This window comes from Coturnix japonica, chromosome 29 (assembly GCF_054131305.1).
Source record: "Coturnix japonica strain WE chromosome 29, WE-NBRP24, whole genome shotgun sequence".
Classification (NCBI taxonomy): domain Eukaryota; kingdom Metazoa; phylum Chordata; class Aves; order Galliformes; family Phasianidae; genus Coturnix; species Coturnix japonica.
In genome coordinates this window covers 8,109,938-8,127,057 of record NC_140691.1, presented here as the reverse complement: position 1 = coordinate 8,127,057, position 17,120 = coordinate 8,109,938, and the positions used below count along the sequence as shown (strand labels likewise).

Below are 17,120 nucleotides of genomic sequence, written 5' to 3'. Positions count from 1 at the left end.
GTGTAGCACTCTTCAGACCCCTTATATGATCGACTCCAGAATCCCAGGGGTCGGCCTCGGGTCTCTCCTGAGGCTCTTTGCCACAAACTCCAAGTGGGGCCTTTCTCTCCAGCAGCAGTATAGAGGATGTTCTTTACATCCTGTCCAGTCCGTACTGGCCCTAGGGCTACAGCACGGGCTATCTCTTGTTTAATCTGTTCAAAAGCCTGCTGCTGCTCAGGGCCCCATGCAAAATCATTCTTCTTCCGCGTTACCTGATAAAGGGGGCTTACAATGAGGCTGTAGTTTGGAATGTGCATCCTCCAAAAGCCCACTGCACCCAGGAAAGATTGTGTCTCTTTCTTGCTAGTTGGTGGAGACATGGCAGTGATTTTGTCGATCACATCTGCTGGGATGTGACGACGTCCATCCTGCCACTTTATACCTAAGAACTGAATTTCCTGGGCAGGTCCTTTTACTTTGCTTCGCTTAATAGCAAAGCCAGCTTGTAGAAGAATCCGGATTATCTGCTCTCCTTTTGTGAAAACTTCTTCTGCTGTATCACCCCACACAACAATGTCATCAATGTACTGCAGGTGTTCAGGAGCACCACCCTGTTCCAGTACAGTTTGAACCAACCCATGGCAAATGGTTGGGCTGTGTTTCCACCCCTGGGGCAAACGGTTCCAAGTATACTGAATGCCCCTCCAGGTGAAGGCAAACTGTGGCTTGCATTCTGCGGCCAAAGGAATAGAAAAGAAGGCATTGGCAATGTCAATGGTGGCATACCATTTGGCTGCTTTTGACTCCAGCTCGTACTGGAGTTCCAACATGTCCGGCACAGCAGCGCTCAATGGGGGTGTGACCTCATTCAGGCCACGGTAGTCTACTGTCAGCCTCCATTCTCCACTGGCTTTACGCACTGGCCATATGGGGCTGTTAAAAGGTGAGTGAGTTTTACTGATCACTCCCTGATTCTCCAACTGGCGAATCAAATCATGAATGGGGAGCAAGGAATCCCTGTTGGTGCGATACTGCCGTCTGTGCACTGTCTTTGTAGCAATCGGTACCTGCTGCTCTTTTACTCGTAGCAGCCCCACAACAGACGGGTCCTCTGACAGGCCAGGCAAAACAGACAGCTGCTTAATGTTGTCCATGTCTACAGCAGCTATCCCAAAAGCCCATCGATACCCCTTAGGATCCTTGAAATGCCCCCTTCTGAGGTAATCAATACCCAGTATACATGGAGCCCCTGGGCCAGTCACAATAGGATGTTTTTGCCAGTCTTTGCCAGTGAGGCTTATTTCAGCCTCCAGCACAGTCAATTCTTGAGAGCCCCCAGTCACTCCAGAAATATGGATTGATTCTGTCCCTTCATGACTGGAGGGCATTAGGGTGCACTGTGCACCGGTATCCACCAGCGCCTTATATTCCTGTGGTTCTGATGTGCCAGGCCATCGAATCCACACAGTCCAATAAACTCTATTATCCCTTTCCCTCCCCTGACTGAGGGCAGGGCCCCTCTATTGGTTACCTGTGATGACTGGAGCAACTCCACTGGTGGTTGGTATGTCTAGTAGTTCTTTCACCCGTGCTCGTAGTGCAGACGTGGGCTGATCATGCCACTTCCTCATGTCTTCTCCACGGTCACGTAGGTAGCGCCACATGGAAACACGCGGTGCAATCGTACTGTTGTTCTTTGCTCGAGCTGGGAAGCGTGTGCGTTTAACAGCTGAGACTTTTGATGATGCAGGTGGGGAGTAGGACTGGACTAGTTTGATCAGATCCTTCATTAGACCTGGTGGCCCGTACGAGGATTGACCTTCATCAGTTGTTTCTGATACTATTACGGGATCATTACAATTAGTTGATGGAAACAATTTCTTGCACATTTCATCTACTCGGTTTTCTAGCCGTGAGATGGCAGAAACTGCGGCATGCAGTTGGGGGAGCTGCTGATCGATGGTTTGAAGCATTATAATCAGCTCAACAACTCGGGGCCATCTGTCCACGAATCCTTTAGATCCTGATACCAATGACTGTGCAATTCTCTCTGGTGCTGTACTTGTGATTTTCTGCCACATGTCAGGATCGGCCCTCACTCTCTCAGGGTCAAGTTCGCTTGGATCAGGGCTGTACAACATTTTCGCCATGGCCAATTCCCTCAGGCGCTGAATACCTTTTTGGACGGTATTCCAACTATCAAATTTAGGCTTCAAAGCATCCTTATAGGGGTACCTTTCTCTCACGGCTTCTAACAGCCGCAACCAGAGAGTAGCAGCTCCATCCGAACATCTGCTAATCCCTCTGTCGATACCTGCATCTTGGGCAATGCTTCCTAGTTGGCGAGCTTCATTACCATCTAGAGACAAGCTGTTGGCCCCGTTGTCCCAGCAGCGAAGCAACCAAGCAAGGATACCTTCATCTTGACGCCGTGTGAACTCCTTTCTTGAGCCTTGGATTTCAGTCAGCTTCAGAGGTCGACAATAGGTGATTTCCTCCTCATCATCAGTCTCTTCTTCATGCCTCTTGGTTTTTGCCCTTGCTTTTTTCGGTACTGCTCCATGCCCGGCACCTGGGTCTTCTGCTGCCCCCCCCTGTGCTTCTCCTTCTTTTCGTTCTAGACGCGTGGACACCCGTTTCCATTTCTTGCCTTCCACAGGGGCAACTGATATTGCTACTGATGCCTCCTGTGACTGATCAGAATTAACTTGGGCTTGAATCTCAGATCGGAAACTCTCTCTCTCCAGAATAGTATGATACAAAGCACGGTATGCATAAGCCAAACCCCACATAAGGTTTACCTCCTTAGATCTCTGACCCAAATACTCACTTAATTTCTTAGGGTCCCTTAGGTGTTCAAGAGTGAAATCCCATGACACTGCGGGTCCCCATGCTTCTAAGACTTTTCCTAAACCTTTCCATATTCCCTGCCAGTCATCATTCTCTGGTTCTGGAGGAGACTTCCGCATAGAACGAATGCATAGGAACATATATGCATGCATTGATAGTGATAACATGAATGCAAGTATGAACCCTATCTCAGTTATTGAAAAGCGTGTGGAAATCTGAGAGTACAACCTAAATAAAAAGGGTTTTTTTAGCCTGTACAATGAATTAAACATGGTGGTGTTTGTAAAATTGCCTGTTCCATCTGGGATGCAAGTATTTGTAAAATTGCCTGTTCCATCTGGGATGCAAGTGTTAGTAAGATTCACAATTGCATCTGAGGTGTAGATGCCAAAATTCTGACCATACCACATCTCGTAAAAGCACCAGGCAGGTGTCTCCATCAGTATCCACCTTATTAGGCTATATATCTGCACAATTCCACAACACCAAATTATGGTGTTAATAGTTGACCAATACTTTAAGAAGATCATAATTGCTTTCAATCCCTTAAACAGAGCAACTGGGATGAAGAGTGGATTCATAGCTGGCAGGCTCTGTAAAAGTCAGAGCTAGCTAGCTTTGCTCTAAGGGAGAAAGAAATCCCTTTGTTTTCTACACAAAAGTTAGATAGCAATGCTGAGAATGTGCAGCAGCCCTTAATGTTGACAATTTGTCTGGTATTTCAAGGTCACGTTCTCCGTGAGCAGCTACGGAAAGATAACACTCCGAACACTCCCGTAACGAAGCTCTTTAAGAGCAAAGAGAGAGTTGTTCTAAAAGCTAAAAAGCTCTATGCCCGCATTCTCCACCAAAAAATCTGTCACAGGTTACTTAGATTTACCTATGCCCGTGACAGGGGAAGCCACCCCACGCCCCCCCCCCGGGGCCCGGAAAGGAGGGGGAAAAGGGGAGTGGGATAAAACAGCGACAATCTAAGGAGGAAAAACTTATTTTACTAAATATGATATCGAAATACAAGATAACACAATATAATATAATTAAGGCTAACAAAATCGAACGAAACAGAGAGAGAGAGTCTCCGAAAACCGAGAGGCCTACTGTGAACTCTAGGCGACACGGCTGGAACGCTTCCCACTCTCCGAGAAGTTCGAGAGAAGAAGGAGGGCACTCCAGCCTGGGAACGAGATTATATAGAGTCCTGGTCCCATGACTTATTGTTACTCCTGTTGTTCTCTGGGATATGTAGTCTTCTTCTGTGGACTGCACATTCAACAGAAGTATCCATACTTGACATGATGTTATGATGTGGAATACTGATAGCAAAATTACAAAATTACAAAACCATGACAGGAAGCTAAACAACATGAGTTCCTCTCGACTTGTATCATCGAAAATCTCAACCATTAAAAAGAGACGTCCTCGTATTCAAGCAAATGACAATGATAAGACACCTCATATTCAAGCAAAAGACGATAGGACTACACGTCTTGCCTTGTTGCGTTTCCTCTGTAGTCATGGGGAGGACATGAAGAAGTGGTGTAATTCATCCACCTCTGCACTTCAGGCACAAGTGAAAGAATTACAAGGTGAAACAACTACCAAGGTGAACTCTTCCAAGAAGGGGAGAGTTCCAGTTGCTACAAGTCAACGAGGTAAACAATAGAGGGGCCCTGCCCCCAGCCAGGGGGGGGAAAGGGACAATAGAGTATACTGGACTGTGTGGATTAAGTGGCCTGGCACATCTCAACCACAGAAATATAAAGCCTTGGTGGACACTGGTGCACAATGCACCCTAATGCCCTCAAGTCACCAAGGGACACAACCAATATATATACATGGAGTGACTGGGGGTTCCCAAGAATTGACTATATTGGAGGCCGAAATAAGCCTCACTGGTAAAAACTGGCAGAGACACCCTATTGTGACTGGTCCAGAGGCTCCATGTATACTGGGAATCGATTACCTTAGGATGGGATATTTTAAGGATCCCAAGGGGTATCGATGGGCCTTTGGGATAGCTGCTGTTAACACAAACGGTGTTAAGCAGCTGTCAGCTTTACCTGGTCTGTCAGATCCTTCTGCTGTGGGGTTGCTCCAGGTAAAAGACCAAGAGGTACCAATTGCCACCAAAGTGGTTCACAGACGGCAGTACCGCACCAATAGGGACTCATTGCTCCCCATTCACAAGCTAATTCGCCAATTAGAAAATCAGGGAGTGATTAGCAAAACGCACTCGCCTTTTAACAGCCCCATATGGCCAGTGCGTAAAACCAGTGGGGAATGGAGGCTGACGGTAGATTACCGTGGCCTGAATGAAGTTACACCTCCATTAAGTGCTGTTGTACCAGACATGCTAGAACTCCAGTATGAATTGGAGTCAAAAGAAGCTAGGTGATATGCCACCACTGATATTGCTAATGCCTTCTTTTCCATCCCATTGGCTGCAAAATGTAGGCCACAGTTTGCTTTTACCTGGAGAGGTATTCAGTATACCTGGAACCGTTTACCCCAGGGGTGGAAGCACAGGCCAACAATTTGCCATGGATTAATCCGTGCGTGCACGCAGCTCCTGAGGACACTGAGCTGTATTTCTGGTTAAAATGCACAAAACAGCAACAGCCAACAAAGGTGGCTGCTGCCAGCTCACCTGACCAGCACCTCATGCTCTGTTGTTCTCTTTTAGCACAAACCATGCAGTACTAACACCACCAAAGCAGCAGTGCTGCTGTAAGCCCATGCTGCTCCTGGACCCCCCCTCTGCCTCACACCACAGGTCAGAAAGCAAAACTCAGAGGGGGAGCAGTGGAAATACAAACAGCAAATGCTCCCCATAAAGCTGCAATCCACCCAGCGGGCTGTTACCTCTCTGTTATTTTCATTACTTGGTATCAGCTGGGTTACAGATGGCTGCTCAGAGTTACCAGCTTCAAAAACTAGGTCAATGGTATCAGAGAGAGGAAGGAAACATAACGATCCTGGGCTTTACGAACCCAAACCATCCAAATAACAGCAGCCTAACAGAGAAGATGATTTCACTGAGAGTCCTCATTAACCCCAGGCCTGGCAGCTGCACTGCTGAGCGATCAGAGCAGTGAGAGGGGCAGAGGACCGTGCAGCTGCAGCTGCGCACTCAGTACCTTTTACCATTGCCCAGTAATTCCTATAGGAGTTAATCCTGCTGCGTAACCTTCCAGCAAACATAATCAGTAGCTCTCCAGCATTTCCTAAGACATAGTTAATTTTTTTGTTAGCAGGTTGGTTATGCACAAAAAGCAATACAAAGGGCACTACCACTGCTCTAATTCATACAGAAGTGCCCCGGATCAAAGACCAATGCTCCTGCACTCCTCCAGACCCCAGTTTCATACAACACATTCTGCAGCCAGGCTTCCCCTGCCCTCGTTCCCATGGGGATGGTTTCCCTATTCCAGCAGTACAGGCAGTTACAGCACACAGGGCTTCCAGCCGCAGTGTGGAGCAGAAGCAAACAGCTGTGTGCCAGGGAAGAGTGAGCACCAATACCAGTTACCTGAAATGTCGGTATTGAGGCCAAAGATTTGTGTTGTGAAAGCACAGCCACACTTACAGCCACAGAAACCTCCACTGTGGGCTTTGACTGGGTCAGGTTATGGGATTTCTTCCCAGTAAATATGTAATTGTGGGTCTTTAGGTCAGAACAATCAAATCATATTTGAAGGACTCATTACAACAACGTTTAGCTGAACAAGTTTCCCAATTGAAAGCAAGTTGTAAGCATGTTTAAATGCTACACATCCAGTGCCCAATCTCTTTGAACCTATGGAGAAGAATTCTTGGGGAGCACCAAACATTGTATCACCCCAAGCAGGGACAGTTTAGTGTCTTAACCAAAGGGCTGCAGCAGCCTGGATAGGCATACAATGGGCTCAATGATACCGTTTAATATTTTATTAAATTAAGTGAACTTCCTTGGGTACAGCTGTCACACACCACCAGAGACCCCTGAGCCACAGCCTGGAAGCAGCTCCAGTCACTGAAGTGCAAACCATACCAATGGAAATAGCAGACACCTCGCTGCTGTCAGGGGCTGGATTGAAGAAGATAGTAATTAACATCCCCTAAAGTAAAACACATTCAGTTTTTCGCTACATTTATGACCTCTTCCTAATGTCTAAACCTCATTTTAATAAGATTATGCTGAACACGGTATACATCTATTGAATAATCTGTATATGTTTTACCCTTTTGTTGTACCCTTTTTAACACAGCTCATCCCGTGCAAATACCTCAATATCTTATTTGTGCAGAGAAGCAATGGATAAGGAGCTCATGGGACATTCTGTCCAACAAAAGCATTGCTGCTCACAACTTCTGTGCTTTCTTTTTTCACAGGTAATTACTGAGCCGGAATGTAAACGAAGCTTGTCACTACATTTAAAGAAACACTTGGGGATTGCACAGTGGCAGCACTGAGGAGCAGTGCAGGATGCTGCTCCATCGCTCCCAGGCAATTGTGGCCCATTTGTTTCTCTCACAGGCACCACAGAATGTGAGAGAAGTAAACAGAGAAGGACACCAGGGTCCCTCTGGGACAGGATCCCCATAGAACAGCCCCCCAGCTGCTGCCTGTTCTGCCATCAGGAAACGCTCCTCCCCTGCATTAGAGAAATGAAGAAATGAGTGGCTCAGGGGTGTCAGTATGGTCACAGACAGTGGCAGGCATGCTGCTTTCTCTTGCAACACTCAAAAACAATGGTGTCTTTGTTGTGGGGAGGCTAAATAAATAATGCAGCTAGCAGATGACATAAAGAAAAGGAGCATTACCTGATTAAGTTCCAAATGTTGGCTGGGGCAGCTCCGCCACCCTCACAGGTAAACAAACAGCCGTGTGAGCTGGCAGCTTGCTGTTCTTTAGGGCAAAAAGTGCCCAGGGTGCATAGAGAGACACAACATGAAGATTCTTGGGTATTAAGTACCGTTTAACACTGGATGACGTCTGATAACATGTATTTATTGTTATTATGCTTTAATTTACTGCACTGGAATGGATGAGTACATGAACCCAGTAGGAGTGGAACCAATGGCCCTTGGACATGGCTTCTGAAGAAAACCCAGCCATCATGCAAGGCAGCTCGAGCACATTTCCAGAAGTAAAAGTTCTATTATTCTACCAACCAAACTCTAAAGAGTATCAGAGGTCTCCAAACAGACATCACATTACATCACTACAGACATAACATTGAGCTTTACATACTGACCATCCACAGCTCCCAAGGCCATCCCTGGAATTCCCCTTGGAAGCAAAGAGATCAGCACTTGGAACTAAGAAAGTGACCACATCTATTATTGACAAGTCCGTAGTTGTTAATAGTTGTAGTGACTTATAGTTGCTGTTTACTCTGATTATTTACATTCATTCACTTTATGTTTATCCTGTTTTTCATTCGCCTCATGAAGAGCCTCAAAGCTCAAGCGCTGCCGTAACACTGCACACCCCTGACAATGAGTACAGGCACTGTGACCATCTGCACATCAAAAAGTCACAAATATCTCATTCTCAAACATAAAGCCTATGCTCATACATACGCACAGAACGAAAAATGTAAATCCTGCATCATTTGTGGCAACACACAGGACTGTATTTGGGCATAATTTTCTCGTTACCCACCCTCCACTCCAGCTTGGTGTGCACTGTACAGCCAGAGGAACCTGAACTTACCAGAGCGGGACACCCCCAGGAGCGCTGTGACCAACTTCACCCCCAGCTCAGCCCATTCACTGACACCTCAGCACCCTCCAGTATTCAGTGCCTGAATCCTCACCCACAGAATCATCACCCTTCTGACAGCAAAGACTATCAGGAAACGTTCCTGTCAGGTCATGAAATATTTAAACACATTTGATCACTTTTGAAAATGTACAAAATTAAGTTCCAGAGGAGCATTAAGTTCAGGTGGATCTCCAGGTCTGCCATACACCTGCAGTAATGGCGAGCTGATGTCACAAGAGCAGATGATGAAGAGGAAGGTGATAGAAACTGGAGTGTGTTTGAGACTTGGCACCAACCATATTTCTAGCACAGTCTTTCCTTTGCAGATAACTTTCAAAGAAATTAAAGCTTCATTTTAATAACTAAGGTTAAGAAAACATCACAAACAAAAAGGAACTAACTGTGATTAGCTCTTTTTTCCCCCCTTCTCATTGCTTTCAGCTGTCTGTATGGAAATTATACACGTCTATAATTATGTTTAAAGAACATTCACAGAACTCCTACTCCATTTGTGTTCACCCCACCCCTCCCAGCCCCATTCCCACCTGCTCAGCTCTGCCAGGTCCTGGGGCACAGTGTCAGAACCCCCAGTTCCAGTGTGGCCAATGCCCACCAGGAGCCCACAGTGACAGTCGGGCTCTGCACCTGAAGGCACGGGTTGGAGGCAGCCGGGTCATTTATCTCTTGGGATGAGCCCAGAGTCAGCCCAGCCATGGCTGGGAGCTCCTGGAGATTCCAGTAGGATAAGGACAATCTTCAGACATTTAAGGTATGAAAATCAAAGCGAGTGCATTTTCTGTTGATTATTAATTGGCCAGACTTGGGAAGATCTTCAGAGGGAAGAACAAAAGGTGCATCCCTAATGCAAATCCATGCAAAACAAAAATTAGTTCCTTTCTCCAAATCATGGGAAACGCAGCTGCTCAGTGACAGCTCAGAACTACTGAAAATAGGGAAGACAGCATTTGATCCCCTAAGATCATCGTTAGGGACACAGGGTTTGTTCTGCTAACTTTGCCCCAAAAACCCAGACCGAGTAAACAACCAGAGTGCAAATTATCAGCTGAAACAAACTCCAGCAAAGTCAGGACAAGGCAGCGAGCGAGTTCAACTCCAAAGCTGACTTCACTGTTCAAAGTTGAACAGGAGAGTTCAACTCCAAAGCACAGAGGTGGCTCAGAAGCACGGCAGCACTCCCACATCCCCGGCCCTACGCGTGCTCAGACTCGCAGCTCAGCACCAAACACAGCAGTCAAGAGGCAGCATCAGAGCACACGAAACCTCCCAGGCAGATTCATAAGTAAATCATTTGCATCTGCTCTCCCAAATCACTGGAAAGTCTGCTGGGATTTTCTCCCCCTCCCCTGCAAACACCTTTCCTTCCCAGCCACACCTCTGCCCGATTCATTCACTTTGGATTCCTGTTTTCCAGCTGCATGCTCAAATCGTTTCATGAGTTTTAACGTTTTCTCCTGGACTTTCACACTGAAGCACACACACACACACTGCTAAGAGACACTTCTTAAACACAACACATCCGAACATCTCACAACACAACTAAGTGCTCAGATCTCAGCAGCGCAGTGTATTCGCTCCCTGCCCCGTCCTGGCGCTCAGACCTTTGCTGCTCAGAGGAGACCCCGCAGTGACCGCAGGAATTAGCGATGCGGCTCAGACTGCGACCACACAGATTTTAAAGCCCAGAGAATGGCATGTCGATGCACGGCAGAGCCACCTTAGCCACGTAACGCCGCTTATTCAATCTACAGCAGGGCTCTTTTCACCACGGAGATAACATCACATGAGACACAATCATCGTCAGGACCATTTTGAGCAGACAACAGGACGCTGTACCTTTAGCGCTGTACAGATGAGAGCAGCATCCCTGGGAGGGATTTCCGAGAGTCCGTTTCCAGCCGGGACCGCTTCAGGCAGGAATCAGCGCAGTAACACCCGCACGGCAGCTCCCGAGAGCACAACTTCGGAACTTCCCCAAGCACTGCAGTGTTTCACCGGCCCCTCAAATCGCTGCATAAGCGATCCCTCCCCCTCCGCCCTTCCCAAATCCGTCTACCTCCGTCAGTCCCAAATCGCTTCCAGATGGGTACACGCACTCTCAGCTATTGGACCCGAGCGGCGCAACTCACGGAGCGGAGCCGACCCCGCTCGGCCCAATCCCCGCAGCGCTGCGCTCTGCCGGCCCGGCCCCGGGGAGGCACGGAGGTGGGGTCACAGGGAGACACGTGCGGCTGGAGCGGAGCTGCTGGGGAGAAAGGAGGAGGAGAACCCCCACGGACACGGGGAAAGGGCGAAGCGGCCGCCCCGAAGTCGCAGGAACGGGCAGCGCCGGGCGGAGCAACGGCGTGGGCTCCGGTCCGTGGAGTTCGGAGCGGCCACGAGGGGCTGCTTCACAGCCCAGTGCTTTTATGGCTGAGGGTCACACAAGGACATGCACGGCAGCACAACAAAACGAACGATTCCTTGTTTTCCTACCAGCCGGTGGCTGCCAGAACGGCTGGAATTGCTATTTTATTTAAAAACTATTTTAAAACATCCGAAAAACGTCACACGTGGGTACTGTTATTTACCTACCCCATCAGCTGCCCTGCGCCAGGTGACAGCGGCAGCATCAGTGCCGTGCTGCTGCTTGTAGGTACCTTCCAACGTGAGGACATGGCAGATCTCAGCTCTGTAGCAGCACAAAAACAGGAGGAAGAAAGCCAAGCATCAGCACCCACCTCCTGGCTTGTCAGGAGGGGGTTCATTTGGGTTTTTGTCCTTCCCCTTTATATAGAAAAAGTAAAATAGAAAAGGGTGAAGGTCTTCTGCCAACCTGTCTCTGCATATATTACGAGCGCTTTGGTTGTTCTTAATGACCAACCAGCACACTCTAACCACATGTGCTTTTCCCCAGACCATGCAGCTGATGACAGCACTGCATGGTACCGCCCTACAAAGAATCCACGCTAACAGCAGCACTGCAGAGCCACCACCTCACCTCCTGCCTTCCTCCTTAACAAAGGGCACAGCCTGAGCTGCCCCATGGCCCTGGTTGGATTGAGCAGCCAAGGAATGAGCTCTCATCGTTCTTTTTTAATGAACACCTGATTACAACAAGGAGAGACCCACCAGTTTCTACGCAGTATAGGCTGAACGGGTGAGGATGTGAGTGCCATGTTTGAACACTACGTATCAACATTTATCACCTCACATAACATGGCTGATGGGAAGCAATGAGTGGATGAGTTGTAAACCAAGATTTCAGTACAGAAGAGCTCTAAGTGAGCACTCCACAAGCACATACCTTCACTGCAGCAGGACTGAAGGGACTGGATGAAGCCAAGCAGCCCCAGCAGCCCATGAGCAGAGGAGGGCCAGGCTCCATTCCAGTGGCCAAAGCAGGGCCGTGCTGTGCCAGGCAGTTGTTTTCACCAAGGGTGAAGTACAGCTTTTCTCACATTGCTGCCTATTCAGTCACTGAACTCTACTAAATGAACCAACTGAATGACTACCCTGCCAAGAACAGTTATTAATTCCAGTGGTACAAACTGCCCAGTCTCTCAATGCTGTGCTATATGCTCAGCTTCCTGCTGGTAATGCATCCAAAGGAGCAACAGTGCACCTATGCAGTGTGCCTTGCTCCTGGCATGGAGAACACAGCTCATCACAGCACTGCGTGCAGCAAGCTTCATACTCAGAGCAGGACACAGCTCCACAGCAGGCACTGAGCTCACAGTTACAGTGTAGAAGTAGTTAGCTACAGACCTACAGCATTATCAAGGGACCTTACAGAGAGCACCTGTTGCTTCTTGTATTTCACAGTACTCTGAATCAGCCCAACAAGCCCAAGTAAAGCACTTGGTTGGGGCAGAACAGCTGCACCTGCAATTGATGCTTCCGCTCTCTCATGGAAACAAACAAATGTCATTATCTTGCTACAGGGCAAAGCACCAAGTCTTCTCTGCTTCATAGAAATTCAAAGATTGCCATTAGTTTGTGATAGTACAAATGAGGTACTTGGTGTTTCCCAAGGAAGAAGAAAGAAAAGATATTGGAGAGCAGCTTTAATAGTCATGAAACAGCAGAAACCATCATCATCATCATAGTCTCGTGCGGGTTGGAAGGGACCTTAGAGATCATTGAGTCCAGCCCCCGGGATTCGAGCCTCTGTGTAGCAGAGCGGCACTTCTACCACTTGCGCCACAGGGGGGATTCGAACTCCGGGCCCCAGCGTTGCAAGGCGGCATCCTTAACCACTGCGCCACCGGGGCACACATCATGTTTGTCTGACGTTAACACAGGGAGGGAATGGTTTACATGCACAGGAGAGCAGCAGATCAGCTCTTCAGGTGTCACTGAAGGATGCATTTTTAAAACAAACAGAAGTACCGACCTCATCCAAAGCGCTGTTACACAGATGGCCTTAGACCTGATGGCATCCCCTTATCTCATCACAGTCAGAACAGCTCTAAGAGATCTAAGCAAAAAGGTTATGTTGTTTCACATTAGAGATTGGTTGTTGGAGATGGAGGGAGAAAAGCAAACGACCACACCTGTCATTGACATATGATCAGCTAATCTCATTTATTGCTTGGCTGCGTGTACATTTATAATACAGATAATTAGCTCATACATAGTGCAAAAGCGGAGCTCATCATTGGTTCCCAATTACATACCATCCCCAAGTATCTTTGCAACTTGGAGTTATCATCCTGATAGTTACTCCCTTGCTGAGTTCACAAAACCATGGCTAGTTTCTCACCATCACAGGGCATCCTGTTGCTCTTGCTGTCCTTGCAGGTGGTACAGCTGCTTGTTTAGCTGCACTGTGTTTATGACCCTTCTCAGCTAACTAGCTGTCAATAACACTCCAAAATTGGTATCTGAATTAAACCTTCCATTCCAAATGAAAGAATTCTGTAAGTTAATTAAGCATTCTCTGAACAAGCACACCTTATTTAGAAGCCCTAAGATGCAAAAGCCAGATTACAGGTGACACTTCACTAGATTACCGATAGCACAGCTCTAATTAAAACCATCTGGCATGAAAACACGTTTTCCTTACTAAGTAAAACAAAACTCCACCCCTTTCCTTACATCATGCAACGAGTTTCTAAACACACCAAGCACTCACTACTACTCCAGATGGAATCTTTAGGAGCAACAATATTTAGCATCTTATATATATTTAGCAATGATAACTGGTGCTGTTGCTGAACTTCCTTTAACAGCTAACACCCTGATACCGGAGTGCCGGCAGATCGCGCTCACTCAGCCGGACCGGCGGCATCACTTGGGCTCCCGGCTCCCCCTGGGGGCTGATCCACGAACATGGTGCACTGCAGTTTTCACCAGGTGGAGAAGTTTAACCCTGAGAAGCAGCGTTTGTTGGTGAGACGCTTCCACGTGCAGAGACTCAGCCCGGCCGCACACACACGCACGTGGATTCCACAGCCAGCTGCGGATCTTCCCCTTTGGTTTCTAATCACAAAGAAACCTCCCTTTAGAGTCACAGCTGAAGCATATATAAGGGCTCGCACTCGTGTGCGTTCGTTTTTTCTTGAATATTTTGGGGGAGGCGTTGTTAGGCTGCAGCTCTGAAGAGCATGGAGGGTACCTGGAGGGTCTGCGTTTGTTTCTATTGCTGCATTCACTGGTTTTCTTTCAGCATCCAGTGCTCCCCCCGCTCCAGGGGTCGCGCAGCTCCAGACAAGGGCTCCGGGCTTATGAGAGCTCCTGAGCTCCGCGAGCTCTACCTGCTGCTGCGGCTGCCCAAGGGAGCGAGCCAAGGCTGTGCGCTCCTGCCCCCCCTGCTCAAAGTGCTGTCCGACCAGGGATGGCAGAGCTGGGAACGTGGGACCCCCAGGCTCCAGCTGGACTCCCGAGCCCTGCGGTACATGAAGAGGCTGTATAAGATGTACGCCACCAAGGAGGGAATCCCAAAGGCCCACAAGAGCCACCTCTATAACACTGTTCGACTTTTCACCCCGTGTTCTGAGTGCCAGCACTGCCACAGGGACCTGATTACAGGTAGGTGATCAGGTAGGTGATTTACAGCACAGGCTGCTGGAGGCGTTTTGGTTTTTAACAGGCAGCCTCATGCCAATGTCTCCTAAATACAGCAGCAGTTAAAGCAGTGGTCTGAATCCAAATCAACTTGGAGCAAATTTGGAGGCTGCTGTTGAAATTCATAACTTTAGATAAAAAAAAATCATTAACATAAAGTTGTAAGTTTATTAAGATCCACAGAGACCACATCTGACTCTTAACCCTTTGCTTCTCTGTGTTTGAAGATCACTTAATGCACTTGTGTCTACCAAAGAACAATCTCTAACTCAGGAAAGCAGCAGTGCTGAGCAGTAAGAGAAGCAGCAGTGCTGAGCAGTAAGAGAAGCAGCGTGCTGAGCATTCAGCTCTACACCTGGAGAGAAGGCCAGCACGGGGCTTCATCAGCCTCAGAATGAGACAGAAATTGCAGTAAATACAAATAACATCATGGGAAATGACAACAAACAGCGTGTACTACAGTAGGGACAAATGAGACAGAAATATGCATTCAGAATAGCTTGGAAGCTGTCATTCTGTTTCATGAGAGAGAAGCAAACTGACAGAAATGACTTTCTGCTTTGCTGTTAGTCAGCATCACTGGCAGCTGTTGGTCAGGAATGTGTGAGTAGGAACAATAACTGCAGCTAATGCTAAAAATCTAAAGTTTTAAAGGGAACATGGCAGCACACCCGTTAGAACTTACATCATTTCATGGTTTCCTGCACAGTCCAAAGGCTCTGGTTCCTTTTTCCCCATTGGAACTGCCAACTTTGTGTGCTGTTCCTTAACTGCACTCAGTGCCTCTTAGAAACCTTGGGCCTTCTTGGTTTTGTTGATAAGTTTTGGTTCTGACTGAAGTAGACATTCCATATAATAAAAATATGGGCATCTAAATTGGTTTCTTCTGCTGCTTACCAATTTCTGGTGATCCACTATGTCAGAGCATTTATGTACCGGTGGCAAATCAAGATGCATTAACTGTGCAAGATCTTTGTTTCTCTTTTCAGGAGACCTTCACTCAGTGGATCTGCTCTTCAACCTGGACCGTGTTACTGCTCTCGAGCACTTACTCAAGTCTGTCTTGCTCTACTCATTTGACACCTCAGTTCCCACTTCTTCCTTTACGAGCACGTGCCATTTGGCTGTTAAGGAGCATGATTCTTCTAGCCAAGAATGTCCCAGCATTTCACACTCTGTAGCTTTTAGCCTGCACTTTGAAGTTAGAAAGCGCAAGTGGATTGAGGTTGATGTGACTTCTTTTCTGCAGCCTCTCATTGCTACTAACAGGAGGAATATTCATATGGCTGTGAACTTCACTTGTCTGATGGGTAACCCACAACATAACACTAAACAGGATAATCTCATTAATATGGCTCTGGTCCCCCCTTCTCTTCTTCTTTACCTAAACGATACCAGCGAGCAAGCTTATCACAGGTGGAACTCACTTAGACACAGAAGGAAAAGCCCAGCGCGGCCCAGGCAGAGGAACAGCCTGTTTGCTGATGTGACAGGTGACAAAGGAAGAGAGAACACGCAGGTTAAAAGGGCATCCAGGCATCGAAGGGAAGAGAATCTGAAGGAAGCTCCAGCAACTCCGCCTCAAAACCTGAGTGAATATTTCAAACAATTTCTGTTTCCTCAAAACGAGTGCGAGCTTCACAGCTTCCGTTTAAGCTTCAGCCGGTTAAAATGGGACAAATGGATCATAGCACCGCATAGATACAGCCCTCAGTACTGCAAGGGTGACTGTCCAAGGGTGGTTGGGCACCGTTATGGCTCACCTGTACATACAATGGTGCAGAACCTCATATATGAGAAACTGGACTCCTCTGTTCCCAGGCCCTCCTGTGTTCCTGCTGAATACAGCCCTCTGAGCGTCCTGACCATAGAGCCTGATGGCTCCATAGTCTACAAAGAATACGAGGACATGATAGCTACTAAATGCACTTGTCGGTAGGGGGTGCACCTTAACCTGCTTCACACTTGCTTTAGGTGTTTTGTAATCTCAGAATATTTGTGGTGTTTGTGTAATTCTGACGGCTCTTTCAAACTGAATAGGAGCATGGAGTTAATTAGTGGGTGTTTATATAATAGCACTGTTTTTGTAGCCACTCGGGCTTTCTAGAATGTGGAAATAAATGTAAATATCTTTTTATTGGAATAATGTTGCATTTGAACAGAAGTGGTTTCAACTACCAGGTGCCTATTTTAAGCTGTTTTGGTACAGATTTAATAATAAATAAAATGAGTGCCTATCACACATATCACTTGAATTCAGTGTCTGCTAGTCTTACTTTATATAAAGAAATCCTTTGTAATGGCACTTCTGTTAAGCTTCTGGATAAGAGGAAAGGCTCATGTTAAAATTATTCTCAGTATTTCATTCTTTTTCCTTTCCAAATTTCCAGCCCCCCCCCCCCAGTGTTTTTCTTGTAGTAGGAATGTTGCAGAAAATGCTTGTTTCAGGATGAGAACAACTCAAGCTAAGAGA

At 47.3% G+C, this 17,120-nt stretch overlaps 1 protein-coding gene across 1 annotated transcript; it reads left to right on the top strand.

Annotated features, from left to right (window-relative positions):
* The first annotated feature begins 12,801 nt into the window (after window positions 1-12,801).
* On the top strand, window positions 12,802-17,000 carry LOC146755959 (growth/differentiation factor 9-like). The gene is made up of 2 exons (XM_085525125.1): window positions 12,802-14,611; window positions 15,637-17,000. The coding sequence occupies exons 1-2, from the start codon at window positions 14,188-14,190 to the stop codon at window positions 16,584-16,586; spliced, it is 1,374 nt and encodes a 457-aa protein (XP_085381251.1). The 5' UTR covers window positions 12,802-14,187; the 3' UTR covers window positions 16,587-17,000.
* Window positions 17,001-17,120: the final 120 nt, after the last annotated feature.